Consider the following 19,940-nt stretch of genomic DNA (forward strand, 5'->3'; position numbering starts at 1 on the left):
GCTGTCCAGTCAGTTATAGCAGAACACTTGAAAGGGCTCTCACATCAGTTTTGTGCAAGACAAGGCATAAATGACTGAAATGTAACGATGGATCAAATTATGCAAATATAACAGCTCTTCAGGTTTTAATGCAGTCTGACAAAGCATTTATTTGTGTTTCTGCAAGTTCAAATGGAAGCACAACTCCCTTATTTGGTTTCTAAGAATGAGCACACAGCGTTTAACAGGGAAAGTGGGTCAGAATGTGTGTGTGTGTGTGTCAGAGAGAAAGAGAGGGAGAGAGAGTTCAGGGAGAGAGTGCGTGTCTTTGACATCCGACAAGTCACTTCTGATAACTTCACATTTTTTCTTCTTTCTTATCTGTCAGAAGCACAACAGAGAGACCTTTTAGAAAGAAAAAAAAAGTTTATTCAAATGATCATGATCAAGCAGAACATTAAAAGCCAAATAAGCAACATCAAAACCTGACAATTAGCTGCACTCGAAAAGAAAAAAGCAAGGCCATTCTCTCCCGTTCGGTCTTTGATCTGCCGAGTGAAATGGAAGTCTAATACATTTTGATGCAACTCTCAAGTATACCGTCCAATCCGACTGGTGATTAGATGAACACAAAATCCGGCGCCGCGTTCACTAATGAGTAAGGACGACAACACCAAGCGAGAACAAGCACCCCTGCGTCATTAGATCACAGTGAACTTACAGAAGATATCAAAAAGTCTACATTATGTAAAAAAAAAAAAAAAAACACGTAGAAAGTGTTTCAATTTACATTCTGGAAAACAAAAGGCTGACTTGCTATGTGCCAATGCCCACACTGGAATATGAACGAATACGGTACTTCATAATGGGAGCTATCAAATTTCTTCAACAATTTAGTCCGCTCATTGGATTTGAAAATAACATCTGTTAAACTCGTCTTTGGCAAATGATAGCACTTTTCTTTTTAAATGTTCACAGCATATTTTCCATGTGCTTATCATGCACGTTGACACTCGTTCGAACAGGCGTTGCCAAACTTTTCCTGTTGATTTACAATACTGCTTCGTTCGTCAAAAATCACATGCAGTAAATCTTTTTTCCAACGCCGAATGGCCCACAAAAAGCTTTTCAGACGTGCAGTTACACACTTTAGGAAGTGACTGGTTGCAATAGATCCGTTGTCATCCAGAATTTCTCGTCTGATGTCGTAGGCCTCGACGCAAAAGTGACAAACAGGCTTTGCTGCCTTGCTCAGTATAATTCCGGACCCGTGATCCTCTTTGTTGCATTGTCGAGAGCGCTGCAAATCCCCTTTAAAGTTTTTGTGCATATTTTAAAACGCCGCAGAACTCGATACTGCTTAATAATGCTGACGACTCATTTGTTCTGGCTGGTGCATATTCCGTACTTGAGAGCTGTCATTCGAACCTTGTTCGGTGCCTCTTAACGCTAATAGATTTGATCACCGAGCACCCAAATAAGAAGTTGCTTTAATCAGCCACTTGTTTCTGAGAAAGGAAAATCATGCGCCTTGCTGGAGTGCATTGGCGGAGGTCAAAAAGGTCAAGAAAAGGACAGCGTCTTCAAATCTCTGTGAAAAACTACAGAATACCAAAACATCAATTCCACTAAACTACACGTATGCAACACAAAATGCCCTTGAATAAGACCACAGAAGCAGCATTAAAAGTTAAGACACAACCTATCAATAAAACTAAAAAATAGTCAACCCCGTACGGACTTCAATTAGGACCAGGATTAATACAGTTCGCTATTTTTTTGACATATATCAATAGCTTCATTATTAAAATTGAAATACTAATATAAATTGTCTGCTGTATTTGAAGGGGTTTTTTTTTTTGCAACTTGTGTTTTATTGCCAGTTTGGTCAGGTTATTTTATTGATAGAAAAAAAATGAACAGCCTTTTTTCTTTTTTTTTGAAGCAGTGGTATGGATCAGTATTTATGAATGTACAATTCACACTCCTCTCATTTAATTTCATATTTCCTCAAATGCAATATTTCAAAAATGAATAAAGATGATCTCATGTAATTTGTCCCCAAAATACAGATAAATACGAAGAAATGGCCGTTCAGACTAACAGTCCAGATGCCAATAAATTATCCACTTGATACTCAAAGCATTCAAAATGTTACGAAATACAGCCGACCACAGACACGCAAAACCCCAACGCAACCTTTTCCCACTTGTGATCTTTCATTTTTTTACACCTTTGTCACGATTGAGTACAATATGACAGAACGTCAAATCACCATTTGACAACAGGAGTGATATTGGACCACAGCTCCTCACGTAAAACAGTCAAAATGTCATTTGAAAGGAAAAACCGCCCCGCGTTCAAATGCATGAACGAGATGACCCTGATACATTTCAGTCATCAAATCGTCAGAATCATATTTCACCCTGATTCTAATTGATTCTGCGTGTTTTGCACGTGGCACTATCTGCTTCTGTCCTGAAAGAGAGAACAGCAACGGAACCCGTTGAGTTTGCATTGAAGGGGATATGACAATTGGCGACTTAACTCGTGTTTCGGCGAATCTTTTAAATTATTTGTCCAAATGTGACATATTTTAGAATCATGCAGATTCATGCTGTAAATAGAAGAAGGTGAGGGGGGGGGGGGGGGCGAAGCTGAATGCATTGAGGATGATTCCGTGACATCTCTCGGCGGATGAATCAAAGTATGCAGGATCGACTTGCCTATCTAGCTAATGACAACGTTCGGAGAGTTGAAAGATAGAAAAGTTGGCTTTGGGAGAGGCTCATGGAAAACTGTTTTACATCTGTTGTACGAGTCAATGACTGCCAGGAAGAGATGATTACATCACGGCAGTTCTCTTCTGGTTGCCTGCTGAGAGACAGAACACATAATTAGTCCTGACACGAACACGCCAAAGATTACGGAAAGTCCTCACTCATGCAACAGTGGATCGTGACTGGTTACTGCAAACGTCATTGAAATGTCATGATGGCACAACATTAAAAAAAAAAAAAAAAAAAATCACTATAAAGGCAATCACATGTATCGTTATAAAAAAATTAATCGAGCTGTAAAATCATCAAGGAGGAATCACAAGGGTGGACAAAGCATGCATAAGCAGGCATCCTCATGTGATTTTTGGCAATTACGGCTTGGTCAGAATGTAGGCCGGCCAGATGTGCACAACACGACCCTGACCGGCAGCCAGTTTCCTTCTAATCTGTGCTCTCGGTAAGCTGAGAGGTTTTCTTACTTGAGAGCCGAGCCAATTTGAATGTAGCATTTCAAATGGAACGGCTTGGTGCCCATGTTGGACAAACAGGGGCAACACTTCATCCAGGAAAAGGTCAATCAGAGGATTTTAAACATCACCAAATTCATGAAGAAATTATGTCTCAGTCAAAATATACATGTGATTTTTTTAGGTCGAATAGAATCATATGAAGAAATGTTCGCAGTTCTATGTTGTGTACATATATACAGTATATAGCAACCATCATACCTCCATGTGTAGAATAGACTTCTTTTCATTTTGAGTACTTAAGCACAAAAGAAAGAAACAAATTGCACAATGAGTATGAAGGTCAAACACAATATACAAACATGAATAACGTCACCATCCTGATACTACACTAAAACATTTGTAGTCATTTATGTTTCACCTTCCTGTCTGCAGGTTGTCAAACAAAGTGATTACTGGTAACTTAAAAAAAATCCACTGTCTCTGAGGATAAGTAAAAACCGCAACTGTAGTTATTTTACACTTGGGACAGTTAACAATGTGAAAAAAAAAAACATAACTCAAAAACAAACCAAATTTTTTTCTTTGTGGAACAAGTTTTGCGAAAGAATGATTTCATTTGAGGAGCAACTTTTTCATTTTTTTGAAACTATTTCTTCTCAGCTTTTTACCACACTCTGTCACACATAGCTGTGTTGATTATTAACAGCATGCTAACTTACAAATGTGAAAATAATGCAAAAATAAAATATATACATAACATTCCTGTCAGGTTAATAAAGGTGCTTCCATGGCAACAGTTTTCCCTCTGGAACTGATTTTTTTCAAAATTTCAAAGGTGTGGTATTTGACCTTAGAAGTTCCACCGTACATATGCGTGAACTGCTTCTGATCCGCCAGACTTCCCCGCATGATACAGCTCATTTAGCACATCTTGTCCTTGAAGAGAAACACTCTGTGTCGACGCTCTTTGAAGTATTCCCGTGCTTCCGCCACCCACTACTGTGATATGCATCTAGGATAAATGACCTACATACTACATTAGACATTGAACAGTGGAATATTTTGCGCGTGCGTGTGGTGGTGGTGGGGGCGGTGGGGGGATTTGTTTGACCTAATTATTCAATGTGATTGCTTGTTGGCTCTTCCAGTACTCTAATATTTAAAAGTATCCGGGGGTCTTTCAGTTAATGACCATTTCCTAATTATTGCATAGTTATATATAGTGTATTACAGTTTTCGATTCATAACCATAAAAAAATAGGATTGAAACAATATGTGCACATCGTGGTAGACCGCATGTTGTTCCACAAAATTTGAATTATCTTTCAATTTGTTTTTTTGTGTTCTCATGATTTGTGGTCACGGCTACGTTGATATTAAATGACGAGAAGCTCTTCCATTGCCCGATTCGTCATGTTAGCTAAAATGCTGTACACGTTCTATGTACCTCCAGCGTGGATGCTCTGGACTCCGTGGTCTCACTCGGCCCGATGCTCCTGGGTATACTGGACACAAAGTAGCCAGCTCCTTTGGGAATTATGGGCTGTCTCACGACGACTTTGCCTTTCCTGGTCTCTGCGAGAAACAGACTGTACCAGTAGGCGTCGCTAGAGATCAAGGTGGAGTCCGCAATGGTGGAGCTCCGTTGGCTGATCACACTGTTCCTGCTGATCACACTGTTCCGATTAGCTGGGGGAATCTTGATGGGCTTTGGCTTGGGTTTTTGACACTTCAGCACAATAATAACCAAGATGGTGATGAGCAGCATGAAGGACACGGCTCCTAAACCGATGACTAAATATAAGTTGAGGTCTGTGAAGACGTCATACTCGAGTGGCAATTCTGTTGTCTCCGAAAATGCCATGGAGTGTTCCACTGTGGATATTTTGATGGTGACCGTGGTCGAGAGAGCGGGGTTGCCGTTGTCTTTTGCGACAATGACGAGACGTTGTTGCCGGGGGTCTCTGTAGCTGAACATTCTTGTCGTCCGGATCTCACCGTTGTATTGATCAAGACTGAAGAGGGTGGTGTCACTGATTTGTAAGAGCTGATACGTGACCCTGCCGTTCTGCTCGGAGTCTGCGTCGATGGCAATCACTTTGGCCACTAAATGTCCCTTATCCGTCGACCTCGGTATCACCTGCTCCACGACGGAGCCTTGCGCCCGCCACGGTGACACTATGACAGGGGTGTTGTCATTTTGATCCAAAATGATGATATGAACGGTAACATTGCTGCTCAGTGGGGGGACGCCGGAGTCCCTTGCCTCAATGTGGAAAAGATACTCCCTCTCTCGTTCGAAATCAAAGGTCTTCAAGGCGTACAGGTCACCATTTTCTGGATTGATGGAGAACAGCATTGACACGGATGTGTTCGCTATCTCTTTCTCCATTATGAAATATACCAAGTATTGGTTCTCATTCAGATCTGGGTCAAACGCACTTAGAGACGTCAGCAACGCTCCCGGCAGATTATTCTCCAGAACGTGAATGGTGTAAAAAGACTGAGGGAAGGTGGGCGCATTGTCATTGATATCATGAATCTCTAAAGTGAACGTCTCACTTTCGGTTAACGGCGGCATCCCTTTGTCCGTCACCTTCAGGGTGATTTCATATTTGCTCTGTAGCTCTCTGTCCAGTGGCTTTGAAACCAAGAGCTCAAAGTAACCCCCCGAGGATCGATTGAGGATGAAGGGGAGGGTTTCCTGCTGACTTAAAGTGAGCAGCACTTTCCCATTGACTCCGGAGTCCCTGTCGCTGACGCTGACCACCGCAATCATTGTCCCCACGGCTGTGTTCTCGGCCACTGCGCTTTTTAGAGACTTGATTGTCAGCTCGGGGTAGTTATCATTCAAATCCGTGATGGACACCATCACTTTGCAGTGTCCCAACAGCGGCGTTGACCCTTCGTCCTGAGCTTGTATGTGCATCTCAAAATTCTGATTCTCCTCAAAATCAACGGGCCCCTTTACCTTGATCTCGCCTGAATGTCGGTCAAGCGAGAAGAGCTCCTGGGTCTTCTCAGAAGTGTAGAGAGTATAAGAATATAGCAACCGTGCGTTTGTGCCTTCATCCAAATCTGTTGCATTGAGGGTCATGACAACCGTCCCCGCACCTGAATTCTCTGGAACATTGACTTCAAATACCGGCTGACTGAACAAGGGGGCGTTGTCATTGATATCGAGGACGTTGATAATAATACTGGCTGTGCCGGATCGGGGAGGAACCCCTCCATCCACCGCGGTTAAAATCAGATTATGCACCACGTCCGTCTCCCGGTCCAAATTGCCATTCAGAACCAAATCTACATATTTGGATCCATCGCTGCCAGTTTGTATGTCAATGTTGAAATATTTGCTCTCACTGAGATAGTAAGTTTTGATTGTATTAGCACCAACATCCGCATCTACAGCATTTGTTAAGGAGAATCTCTCACCGGCAGGGGTTGCCTCGGAAACATCCAAATAAATGGTTTTCCTCCGGAACACAGGCGCGTTGTCATTAATGTCCATGATCTCCAATTCGATGTTAAAAATACGAATAGGGTTTTCTAGTATGACATCCATTTTTAGAAAGCACGAGGTTGTTTTAGTCATGCAGATGATTTCCCGGTCGATCTTCTCGCGGATGATGAGCTCTCCGGTTTCTTTGTTGATGTCAAGATAATTTTTGCTGTGAATGACATCCAGCTTTGCTTTGCGCTCCACCATGCTTCGAACATCTAGACCCAAATCGGTGGCGAGGTTGGCAACAAAGGAACCCTCTTCCATCTCCTCCGGAATAGAGTAGCGAGTGATTGAAAGCACGGAGCCCCATAACGCACTGGATGCAAAAGCGGCGATCAGCAGTTGTGTCCGTAAACGAGCCACAAGAGAAGCCATTACGCTACCTTTTAAACGCAGCAAGCGAGCAAATTCGTCCCAATGTTCAGACTGTCTTGATGCACGGAAGCGCCGGTGTCATTCTTGCCTCCACGCGTGGGAGCTGCAGCAAGCGGTGCATGCACGCGCGCAGCACCGCCGATTCCTGCAGGGGCGTGTGCAGCGTTTGTGTCGGCTGGCCTCGGGTGGCCCAGCTCACGTTAAAGGGGTGGTGGGCACGTTAAAGGGATGGGCGGAGGGGGGCGAGGGAGACAATTTATACCACCAAACAAATGTACAATAATAACTCCTATCAAAATTGACAGCCTTTTTAGTGTGTGTTACTTCACATTAACCCATATGTAAAAGCGAATCAGTCATTTAATGAATGAAAACTGTTTCCAATACAAAATTGAATGACTCAAATTGTGAATGATGCCAGCATTACATGTGTGAAAATTTTAAGAGCAAGAATAAAACATATCTAACCTTGAGTAAACACAAATTATTAGGAGCCAACCAGGTGAATCAAGGTGCGCCACGCCGTGCTTATTGCTTTATATTTTCCCTAAAACTGCAATTTAGCACGTGTTCATCTTTTACAAGCATGTTTTCTCATGGCATAGTACTACGAAGTACTGAAAGTTCCCAAACGTAACATACACACACATTGACACACAAGCCATTTCATAAATAGAGTTTTCTTTTGATGTCACCATGGCAACCATTAGTTCTTTGTCATTGTGTGTGCTTGCATGAGTGATTGAGCGCGACTACAGAGGATGGTTTGCCTGAGATTCTGGAGTTTGTGCCTCCCTTTGTCTGTATTGTACCGCCATCTAGTGACAAATTTAAGAATTACAGGAACATCCTGGATTATGTACACCGCAACCCCACTTCGGTGTGCCTGTCTCACTCACTCACACACACACACCCACACCCACGTAATGCCATCTCTGATGTATTAGAATTCTTTTGTCCCCAAGGAGCAATTGTCCTCATGTGTTTTATCCACTACCTTTCTCGGTTACTCTAAATGGAAGTAAACAGACACATCTGAGGCTACATGAGATCCAATACGCTGTATGAAATAAAATATGTTGTGTATATTATTGCTCAGTTCGGATTGACAGGGAGGAATGACAGTAATAATATGTAGAGGAGAGAGGAGCAGGGGTGAACTTGACCATCTGTTTGAACAAAACACTGAGAAAACTAAATCCATAACAAACAAAGTCCTGAAAACAACACGAACCCAAAGTAACAAACAAAAACCCATAGCACACACAAAAACAAGGTGAAAGCAATCCAAACAAAAATCCATGGCAGTAAAACACAAACACTAACCAACAGAAGCAATGACAGCAACAATGACTCGACACGAAGTGGTCTGGCCTGGAGTCCTTTTAACAGAAAACCTACTAATGAGATGATGACCAACAGGTGTGCCGCTGTAGGAGGAGCCCGACAGAGTCACTCGTTAGCCCCAAACAGATCAACCGTGACAATTTATTGCCAACACACAAAATGAATTTTCCTCATGTTGATGCAAAAGCAAAGCAAGAAAAATACTTTTCAACCGGGCAATATGATCACTTTTCTGCCCTTGAAGTGGATAATGTGCACTGTGCATTGTTATGATTGCACAAACAATATCTGAGTTTGGAGTTCAAAACTTTAGGATTGATTCGGTGTCTTATTGAAATGGGGGAACTGTTTCAGCGCTCAGAGGTTTTGGTGCCTCTTGCCAGATGGTAGGGGTGTATCAGCCACAACCTTCGTTACCTTCAAAGGTCTGGAAGAGTACAAAACCATCAGGGGATAGCATAATGCAGCCACTTATCTTCTCTGCAGAATGAGTGATACACTGCAGTGTGCCTTTTGTCTTTGGTAGGGGCAATGGAATCACTCCTCGTTTTCAATTCAAAACTTCAATTCCAGCTCCGGCTTCCCTGTGTGGGATTTGCATGTTCTCCCCGGGCCTGTGTGGGTTTTCTCCGGGTACTCCGGTTTCCTCCCCCATTCCAAAAAAACATGCATGGCAGGCTCATGGAACACTCTAAATTGTCCCTAGGTGTGAGTGTGAGCGTGAATGTTTGTTCGTCTCTGTGTGCCCTGTGATTGGCTGGCAACCGGTTCAGGGTGTCCCCCGCCTCTTGCCCGAAGACGGCTGGGATAGGCCCCAGCATCCCCCGCGACCCTTGTGAGGATAAAGCAGATCGGAAAATGGATAAATGGATGGATAAATGTTTTTCCATTCATTCAATTCAAAACCCAACTTGTTCGAACACAGGTACAGGTTCTGCGATGGAGGTACACCCCCTCGTGGCAAAATGGGATTCACTCACCCAGTTCATGGGCCTAAATTGGAAATAAAATCATGAAACAAAACGTGATCTATCCATGATTTACTGTATGCGAAACATAACTTTTCCATATGCACTTTCCTGGGCGCGCACTGGATATGTGCTCTTTTTGTCTGTGGGGCCAGGCTGTTTTGGTCCGAGTTGTGATACAGTCAAATATTGAATCGAGGCTCTTTTCTCTGTAAGAATTGGCAGGAGAAATGTTTGCAGTCTGTCAGCATTTGTTTGGATGTGCATCAGACTGACTTTAACTGCCAGGAATTTCGACCACTTTAGGATACATGCGGTATGAAACTACACTCATATCTATTTTGCTGCTGTTCCATGCATGAGATGTACATTTGATCTGATCCATCTGGAACCAAAGTGTGCTTTAAATTCTTGCAGCTTTAAATTTAACAAGCCCCTGACACATATCATTGACCTTACGGAGATTTCAAATGATGACATTTACACGGTGTTAGGAACCTGTAAAACAAAACTGCGCTATTCATATTGACGTGTCCACCATGAAGATGGTTGAATGTGAATTTTATTAATTTAATTATACAGTATATGCTATACACCCTTTGTACAAAGTGAATATTTCTACTTTACATGAATATGTACTACAATGATGATGAATCATGGCTACTGCAAGTACAGATCACATTACAATCTGCCGTTCATCCCACATTTAAATAATCATGTATTTATATCATAACCTAGAGCAAACCAAAGAGGACTATCGCGCGTGTCCTCCATCTGAATTGTATTATGTGTGATATGAAATTAAGAAGCAACTTTTCCAACATATACAACATCTCTTGAGGAGGAATCAACTGTTACTATAGGTTGACGTAGTTAATAAATGCGTACTCATGAGAAATTAGTAAGAAATCATATGAACAGTGGACATTTTACCAACACATCAATGAATTTCGGCTGCAGGTTGAGCCTGTTTTCCTCTAGCTACACTGAATTGCTTTTTGAGGTATATAAAAAAGAAGTTCTCATGAGAACAGACTTATTAATTACAAATATATCATCCTGTGCAATCATACACAATGTGAAACAGAACGGTTGGTATGTTAGTTAAAAATACCACCGCTTATGAGCCCATCATCTTTGTCATACGGCTGTTCATATTTAGAGACTAATTTCTTCTTCTTCCCGAAAGTAGAAAAGGTGTTATAGACATCCAGGTCACCTCGAGGCGCAAGCTTGAGTGTGCTGTAGCCAGATGTGGTGCCGGGAATGTACACGTTGTGCTGATAGTCTGCTGCCTCAGAGGGAATATACACATTGCGTTGGTAGTCTGGTACCTCAGACTGAGGTTGCGTATACTTTGGAGTCCAAGTGAAGTTTGGATTGGTTTCGTCTTGAAGAGGCATCTTGCAATCTATAAAAATGAGTATGGAGGATGACAACTGCATGATGAGACCCAAATCTGTACATAACAAAAACCGACTTAAGAATTGAAACTCACCACTGATACGGTTTCCCCACGTCCAGTATTGTGGTGCCACAGAGCAGAAATATTCATCAGCGTCATATTGATGTGGACGTGATAATGTGCCTTCCATATTTCCAGAGCTGTATCTGAAGACATAAAATTACAACAGTGGTATCAATTCATACATCTGCATGCAGTACACATGTGTATCACAGTTTTTTTTTACAGTCACCTTTTGTATGCTGAATTCCGTTGATTCTTGGTCCAAGTCCAGTCCTTGCTGGAATACTTGAGCTGCATGGTTGAAACACATCAAATTCAAATCAATAACTTGCTCAAGTACAGCAAATGCCTTTTCTGCTTGACTGGTGTGCCCTTTACTCCTTCGTTTATATTGACATTCAATAGCTCAATGGGTCCGTTCATGATTGAAAAAGACAGGCAAAACAGCTAAAACCCCACGGGGAGCCCCGTTTTCATGCCCAGCGCAAGTCTAGCGCAAAGTGCAGTCTAACTGTGCACACGGGTGGAGTTATATTTCTTTTGAGGTTTTCCGACACTCGGTGGAATTCGGCAAAATGGGGCGTTTGTGCCATTGTGGGATGGCACGTAGCTAACACCCGGCCAATCGTAGCGGCCTCAGTGTGACATTATGAAAAAAGAAATAAAATCGCTTGAGTTCGTGCATGACACTGGTAAGACAAAGTGCATTTACACAGTCGAACTGCAAGATTTCCCTTTGCGGATGATATTGTCGGCCGCGCGTGTCACATGGGTAATTGGAGCATGCCTTGCACCCACGACTGTTCGTCTATGTGCGCCCGCCTCCACAGTAGTTGTGCCGCGTGGTCTGGTGGGTGCTGACAAAGATGTTTATGATACGTCATTCAGTCTTACCCGGCACAAAAACGATTTTACGCCAAGCGCATGAGAGGCTGTCCACCAAAATAGGGCCCAGGGTGTTATGTTGCTTCCAAGCATTCATTTTTCAAAGCCTTTATAATAGTTATGCTAACAGTCGTTATTAATATTGTGGCTGTATGCACTACTACAAATATGTAAATAAGGATTTTATAATAATCTCCTCTGCAACAAAGTCAGGGGGAAAGAAACATTTCACAGGTTTGAGCTCATCATAAAGTAATGAGGGATAAATTGATTTGGTGTGAAGTATCACACTACTCGGGGCGCATGAAATGACTAATGGAACGGATAATGAATGCGGTTGCAAATTTCGCGGTGCACAGCTAATCAGACACTGCTTGTTTTTTTTTTACATTCTACTGATGACATTTATACAAATGAAACTTCAATATATTCTGTATATATAAGCCAAGAAGCCTTTTCTTCTTTGGAAAATGATGAATTTTACATTAAATGACTGCTATACAGTATGTTCGCTAAACACCAAAATATATGTTTTGTCAAATATTTAATGCTTTAATCCTAATTTAGGATTAGGGCCAAATTTGACCCTTTGGGATTTAAGGGTAGCATTTGAGTAGCAGAATTTATAGGTGTCAAATTTGACCCCGTGGGTTCTCCAGGGTTAAGATCCACAGAAGGATTCAGATTAACGTGTGAATTAGAAGGTATTTTTCCTGCCCCACTTTATTTTAGTTTATTAAACTGTACTTTTATAATGTCGCAGTTGTCACAATGTCGATAGTTGCCTCCCGAAAAAAACCTCCCCGCGACGCATGACCAACTGCTTTAGATATGCATTATGTATAAGATTCACACAAAATTGTAAAATATACTACAACCACTAATTATGTTCATGCGCTATCAATATTTACTTTTCCAGATATATGAGACGCGCTTAACAAAAAGTTTGTTGGAGTTTGCAGTACAGTACAACGACACAGCATAAAACCGAGAGCTTTCATTTTTCTATTCCACCGCAGTCTTTTTGCATAGGCCCCGCCCATTAACATAACTGAACAGGATGAGCAGTACAGAAAATGGAATTAATGCCTGCGTGGAAACAACACTCAGAACACTGTTCAACTCAGCGTGATGCAGTGCGGGTCATTCTACACAACAGAGCAAAATGGATATTTGGTTTCATGAGGCATATTTGTGTTACCTCCTTTTGAGTTGAAGTTCTGTTGTTGGCCAGCTCATTACGGTCCAGCGTGCTCCAACCAGATGTCAGGTAGTCTGTACTTTTGGCATTATTCTGTCGAACAGACAACACCGGACTGCAGGGTTTGAGGAACATGAAGTCGCTTTTTGAGGATTCGGGCGTCAGACACATCTTGTAGCAATAAGCTTGCGGGAGGGCGCCGTTGCCGCTCGCCTCCGTGCAACCCGCCGACTCCGTTGACATTCTGATGTTCAAATTGGACTTTTTGAAGATGTCAGTGGCGCCGGGTGTGACCGAGCGACGACAGCAGCAGCACGTGTTCGTCGTGGAGGGGAAGTCGGAGTCTTTGTCGGGCACTCTGTCCTTCAGCCTCCTCACAGTAACAATGACGATGATCGCCACTAGAAATGTTAAGGAGATTGCCCCGAGAGACACGATTAAATAGAGGCTAAAGTTGGAGCTGTGATGGGGGCTCAGTGACAGGTCACCCGAATCGGGCTGAGATTCTGGCAGGCTGTCAACCACTGACAGAATGATGGAAACTGTGGCCGAGAGGGGGAGTTGGCCATTGTCCTTCACCAGAATGACCAATCTGTGCCTCGTGGGGTCTTTCTCCACTAATTGTCGTATTGTCCTAATTTCCCCCGTGTATAAAGCCACGCTGAACAAGCTCGGGTCAGTTGCTTGGAGCATTTGGTAGAAGAGGCGTGAGTTCTGACCGGCGTCTGCATCCACCGCTCGGATTTTGGTGATCAGGTAGCCAGCATCCACGGATCTCGGCACCGCTTCAGTCGGGGGCGTCCCGTTTTGAGAAAGAGGTGACACCACGACGGGCGCGTTGTCGTTTTGATCCAAAATAAATATCGTCACCGTAACGTTGCTTATTAAAGGCGGGAATCCGGCATCTTGAGCTTGCGCTGTGATTTGAAAGTTTTTTAGCTGCTCGTGGTCAAAGGACCTGAGGGCGTAAATATTCCCGTTATCTGAATTTATCGAGACATACGTCGAGGCAGGCATCCCTTGAATGTCAACCTCGATTATAGAATAAGAGAGGTAAGCGTTTTGGCCGAAGTCTGGGTCATGTGCTGTCACAGAGCAGATGGAGGCCCCTGGCGCATTATTCTCAGTCAAGTACACGGTATAAGCGGGTTGCTTGAACAGAGGCGCGTTATCATTCACATCAGACACTTGGACCGCAATCGTTTTCCTTGTAAATAAAGGCGGCGAACCCATATCTCTTGCAGTGATTGTAATGTTATACTCCGCTACCGTTTCCCTGTCCAAAAAATCACTCGTCACTAACGTGTAGTAGTTTTTAAAAGAGGAATGCAGCTGGAAGGGGATCATATTTGGGATCTCACAGTCGACGTTGCCGTTTTCTCCCGAGTCCTTGTCCGTGACGCTGATGACGGCGATGACGGTGCCCGGGGGCGCGTCCTCGTGCACAGGTGAAGACACGGACGTCAGAATGACCTCTGGGAGGTTGTCGTTCCGATCCAAGACGTTCACCAACACTTTGCAGTGGACCGCGACAGCGGAAGGACCTTTGTCCTTCGCCTGGATGTAAATTTCATGCATCCTTGTTTTTTCATAATCGATTAAGCCCTTGACTTTGATTTCCCCCGTGCGGGCGTCCACGCTGAAAAGCTGTCGCACTTTGATGGGTGCGTGCCCGCTGAAAGAATAGCTTATGTCTGCGTTGGTGCCCTCGTCTAAGTCGGACGCGTTTAGTTTAATGACAACCGCACCTTTCGGTGCGTTTTCCGCCAGTCTTACTCGATAAAAAGATTGGTCGAACACTGGCGCGTTATCGTTGGCATCGAGAACGGTGATGTCAATTTGCGCAGTTCCGGACTTCTCCGGTGAACCTCCATCCACCGCGGTCAGAACCATCTGATGCGCGCTCTGCTGCTCCCGGTCCAACGGGTTTTGGAGGACGAGTTCGGCGAATTTACTGCCGTCACTTCTTGTCTGGATGTCCAAAGTGAAATGCTCATTGACGCTCAGCAAATAAGTGCGCAACGAATTGGAACCCACGTCCAAATCTTGCGCGCTCTCAAGTGGGAAGCGGGACCCCGGCAATGCAGATTCCGAGATGTCCAGATTAAATTCGGTCCACGGGAAACTCGGGGAGTTGTCATTTACATCCAGGATTTCGACCTCAACTCTGTACAGCTCCAAGGGGCTTTCGATGACCACTTGCAAATGGAACGAACACGCCGAACTCTGCTCGCATAGTTCTTCGCGATCGAGCCTCTCGTTTACAAATAAAACTCCATTTTCCAAATTCACCTCCACGTACTGTCTCCTGGTACCGGAAACGATGCGGAATCTTCGCGCAGAGAGTTTATTCAAATCCAAACCCAAGTCCTCTGCGATGTTTCCCACAAACGCGCCGTGTTCCAGCTCCTCTGGGATGGAGTAGCGGATCTGTCCACATGCCGAGTCCAGCAAACAGACCATCAACGCAAAACAAAGTATGGAGCGTTTGCCGCACACCATTCGTCTCTTCACCCCTTCTGTGTCCATTTGGAGGCTGTCTCTCAACTCCCATCAAAACTTGACACTGCCGACAGAAGCCAAATTGCGCGCAATGCAGTTTGGAGGGCAGACAACAACATCAACAACAAAAAAAACTTGACATTGGTGGAACTGATGCTGCTCCGGTCTGCCTGAGAGAAAGCAGAAAGGAAAGGGGGGGGGGGGTGTCTCGCAAGTGGGCTATCACTGATTAACGTGTATGTGTGCGCGCGCACGCGCCCTCGTATCATTGGCCCTACTGTTTCAATTGGAGGCAAAACGACATCTGCTTGGATAATCTGCACTGCCGACTAGTCCGATCCAATACATGTCACCATTCAGGTTATAAAAGCAATACAGCAATCCCTCGTTTATCGCGGTTAATGGGGACCCAAACCACCCGCGATAACCGAAAATCCGCGAAGTAGCGACATATTAACATATACATAAAAAAATTGCCCCACGTGGGCCTTTGCGCTCGAGCGCGGACTAACACACACACACACACACACACACACACACACACACACACACACACACACACACACACACACACACACACACACACAGGACAGATCCCACTGCTGCAGCAGACGTTTTTTTAAATGATTAGTCAATTAAGGATGATTAGACAATTAAGAATGGAAGAGACCTGCTTTTGTTCTTATAAGCGTCCTCTTTCTCTCTCTCTCTCTCTCTCTCTCTCTCTCTCTCTCTCTCTCTCAGCCACACACACACACACTAGCAGCATCGTAAACAACACTTATTAAAGATCAAAAAGTAACCTACTGATAAGACAGAAAGAAGATGCACAGCCAATCAACATGGCTTAACATCTTCTCAGCCCCCCCGCCCCCTAACCCCACATGTACTGTATATGTTGCACTACTGTATGTGACTCACTGTTGTTTTGTTGACTTTCACTGCTTCTCGCGGACCGTTTCCGGACTTTTTGCGGACTTCAAAAAAAAAAAAAATTTTTAATGAATATGTTTGAAAAAATCCGCGATGCACCGAAGCTGCGATAAACGAACCGCGAAATAGCAAGGGATCACTGTCGTATCATTTCAATGTTTGTAGATATCTGAAAAATAAATCTGATTTTGAGATGGAAACGTCTGAATACAAACTTGCTGTACGAAAAGGACACAGAGCTTTGCCCAATACTGTTACAACTTTTCCAATAAAACAGTTCGATTGTGCAATGGCGGTAGGAGTCAAGGATAGTGTAGTGTATAGGTCTCAAACTCAGGTCCTGGAGGGCCGCTGCCCTGCATGTTTTCCAAGTCTCCCTGTTGCAACACACCTGATTCAAATAATCAGATCATCAGCAAGCTCTGCGCAAGCCTGACATTGAACCTGTTCATTTGAATCAGGTGTGTTGCAACAGGGAGAATTGGAAAACATGCAGGGCAGCGGCCCTCCAGGACCTGAGTTTGACACCTATGGTGTAGTGGTTCTCTCGTTTGGCTACAGTTCCCATTGAGTTTCTGTACGAATGGTTAAATCCGTGGCCTGAAATTCACTAGCGACCAAACAAGGGGTGCTCTGCCTTTTATCTCAAGTCAGCTAATATGTGAGGACCATGAAAAGGGAAAGTGATATGTGGACGGATGCATTTCATTTGTTCGTTTCACTTTCATCACATGAAAGAAAAAGAAAGCCATGTTTATACAGCTTGTGCCATTATTTTTGAAGAACACAGTGCTCCAAATCCTTTGAAAGGGCCTATTTGAAGTTTAGACATCTAAAAAACTCAGGCTATTCAATCCCACTTTTACACCAATTATTCACTCTTGAGTACTGATCGATACTGAGTACCCATACCTCTAGTATTGTTGATACTGTATGTAAAATGTTATTTCAAGCCTTGACAAAAAAATTGTGACCGAAGACCGTTTTTTTCTGATGCAGATGATGATGTGCTACATAATCCAGCATCCACTGGAACGCATTGAATTGTGCAAGTGTACCGAATGTTGTGGACTGTGAATGAAGGAGAATACAAAGAACGACACATTACCAGTAAAACGGAGCAGTTTTATCTCTTTGGGTCTACTCAACGCACGCTCGACCCATTTGCTCCCAAAAAAGAAAAAAAAAAACAGTTACCCTGGCTGAAAGCTGAAAACACAATCTGTCTGCAGCATTGAAACCGCAGCAGATGGCGAGGTTTTCCACGGGCTCATGCTCTTTTTAATTAATGGAATGGAGATTAGAGGGCATTTTCCCTGGATCATTAGTGAACAGAGGAATTAAGACATTTTGTGAGAGAAATAATCCCAAGGCTATACATGTAATGCACATGTGGTTTCCTCTCAGTGGTCACATTGACCTGCTTTTCACAGCCTAAGTGCACGGCATCACTTACCCACCGTACAACTAAGTAGCTAGGATAAGGGGACACAACCGCCACATTTAGGGATCAAAAATACAAAAGAGATTATCTCCCTGTCACTCTTGCTCGCCTTTCCAAACACACGCGGCAACGCTGACAATCTCCCCCTTTTTACTCACTCAAGGGCAAAAGTAGAATACCAATCCTTTTGTCTTTAACCGCTTTTCGGTTTTAAAACCTTGGGATTTAAAAAAAGGTTGGCGCCATGTGCTGCTGCGGCTCCTTGCTATTAATCGGTTTTAGTAGGAAAAAAAACAACATTTAACGTGCATTTTTCTAAAATGGTTTCAAAAGTATGTCGTGCATTTTGGAGGCCAATTAATTATTCTGAATTTGATGGTTTAACCTCAGAGGGGGCAAAACACTGCAGATTCGATGCATTACCTTCTCTGAACATGCCATTGGCAAAAACGATACTTCTCACATGATTGACTGCTCTGGTTATGGGGTTAATAACCGCTGCCGCCACTGACCGCTCCCTATTGTGTCGTAGCTGCCATGCTACGATTTTACATCGATGCGACGCAACATAAGGAAAATCGAATTGAATACAGGCCAAATAACAAAATGCCTGCATACATATAGGCTACTGAACAAGACTATGCATACGTAAGAAGAAAAGCATTTCAGTAGAAAAAAAATACTCGAATTGACAGTTGTACACAAATTTCATTAATGGATTAAGCCATTCATTATGTTTGCAAAAAAAACATCAACAATTGCTTCTTGCACATAGTTGATACCGTTTTGTGATTAAACTCTTTCGCCGCATTAGGATATACTGTATATTTTTTTCTATTTACAGTATATAAAGTAAAAGGAAGCTGCCTCTGAAGTTGTTTTGAGGCTTTTTGAACTTGTTGATCATGAAATGAAAAGAGTCTTAATGATCAGTTCACTCAATTTGTCCTTCAAAAAGTAGCTTGGCCGTATAACGTAAAGCTTCTTTGAACTTTCTGCTTGGGTTTTCAAGAGGTCATCACCTGTATTATGAAGCAAAGGATGACTGAAATGAAAGTTGGACAAAAAAAAAAACCATCCGGTAGATCTGTTATTGTGTTGCCACAGTCGGACCTTCAGGCACACATTTTTGATAACTTCCAGAGTCTTTGACATTGAAAGCTTTTCTGAGGAAGCCGCAGCTGTAGCATCGGCAAAATGAGTTTTACCTTACCTCTTAATTTCTTTTTCATTTCCTGGTCAAGAAGGAGAAGTCATACTGTATACCAGATATTGATTTTTTTTTCCTGTTGGTATTTGCAAATCAACACACACTTGAGGCAATGCCAGTGAAACACGGCATTGTGATTTGTCACTGCTCGCAGGCGCTCTGTAAATAACCATGTGCTGGCTACAACCCTGGCTAAACCCCATGTAATATAATGTCGTCTCAGTCTGCATGATAATGCAAAAAAAACAAAACAAAACAAAACAAAAAACAATTACTAAAACTGTACTTTTGGGAAGGAGGGAAAAAAATCACATTGAGAAAAGTTGAATGAATATGGAGGTTATTCCAGCCCATCTTGGTCAAAAACGATTGTATGCTCATGCCATTGTGAGGAGGCGCATTGAAGGTCTCAAGTTGTCCTGTCACAACTCAGGTCTTTTTGTGCACTGAAAGTAGATTTTGAAGGATTTCTTTGTGCACAATGAAAAGGAAAACTCGCCGTTTGAGTTTCAAGGAGTACTGATTCAAACTTGACTTTAATGCCATCTAAACATCACGTTCCTGTCGCTTTCACAATAATATTAAGAATTATAACAACGCTAGATGAGCTAATGATAAGAACTGAGAAAATGCATCTTATTTATTGGTGAACTGGAGACTTGTGGGGGTTTTTTTCAGTTTAAAAAGAGAATTTTTGAATGCCAGATGCTGATGGGTATGAAGCAGGCACAGGACACATTAGCCACAAATCGCCATTGCTAACTACAACAACAACAACAACAACAACAAAAAAGAGGAAAAAAAGGACAGTAACAAATTAGAATTGGGGCCTACTTTATTACTTCGCTCCACTGCTTAATTGTTCGGTCTTGA

The 19,940-nt window shown here is 43.0% G+C and overlaps 2 protein-coding genes across 5 annotated transcripts; both read right to left on the reverse strand.

The window, feature by feature from the left end:
- Positions 1 to 117: 117 nt before the first annotated feature.
- LOC147193649 (protocadherin alpha-C2-like) lies at positions 118 to 7,283 on the reverse strand. 4 transcript variants are annotated; one of them, XR_015103107.1, is made up of 3 exons: positions 6,665 to 6,808; positions 3,488 to 3,524; positions 118 to 2,856 (listed from the first exon to the last, which is right to left on the reverse strand). XR_015103107.1 is itself a non-coding variant. In XM_086131764.1 (3 exons), exons 1-2 carry the CDS (start codon positions 7,107 to 7,109, stop codon positions 3,513 to 3,515), a joined length of 2,445 nt encoding a protein of 814 aa, XP_085987890.1. In that variant the 5' UTR covers positions 7,110 to 7,283; the 3' UTR covers positions 118 to 2,853; positions 3,488 to 3,512. The 4 variants fall into 4 exon arrangements, 3 of the variants coding, with proteins under 3 accessions (XP_085987890.1, XP_085987889.1, XP_085987888.1); XM_086131764.1 differs by having other exon boundaries at positions 118 to 2,853; positions 4,677 to 7,283; XM_086131763.1 differs by having other exon boundaries at positions 4,677 to 7,283.
- A 2,631-nt stretch (positions 7,284 to 9,914) lies between these two features.
- LOC147193650 (protocadherin-10-like) lies at positions 9,915 to 15,654 on the reverse strand. The gene is made up of 4 exons (XM_086130220.1): positions 12,979 to 15,654; positions 11,122 to 11,183; positions 10,923 to 11,035; positions 9,915 to 10,835 (listed from the first exon to the last, which is right to left on the reverse strand). The coding sequence occupies exons 1-4, from the start codon at positions 15,505 to 15,507 to the stop codon at positions 10,525 to 10,527; spliced, it is 3,015 nt and encodes a 1,004-aa protein (XP_085986346.1). The 5' UTR covers positions 15,508 to 15,654; the 3' UTR covers positions 9,915 to 10,524.
- Positions 15,655 to 19,940: the final 4,286 nt, after the last annotated feature.

This window comes from Hippocampus guttulatus, chromosome 15 (assembly GCF_054856545.1).
Source record: "Hippocampus guttulatus isolate MCC_2025c chromosome 15, RoL_Hgut_1.0, whole genome shotgun sequence".
NCBI classification, from domain to species: Eukaryota; Metazoa; Chordata; class Actinopteri; order Syngnathiformes; family Syngnathidae; genus Hippocampus; species Hippocampus guttulatus.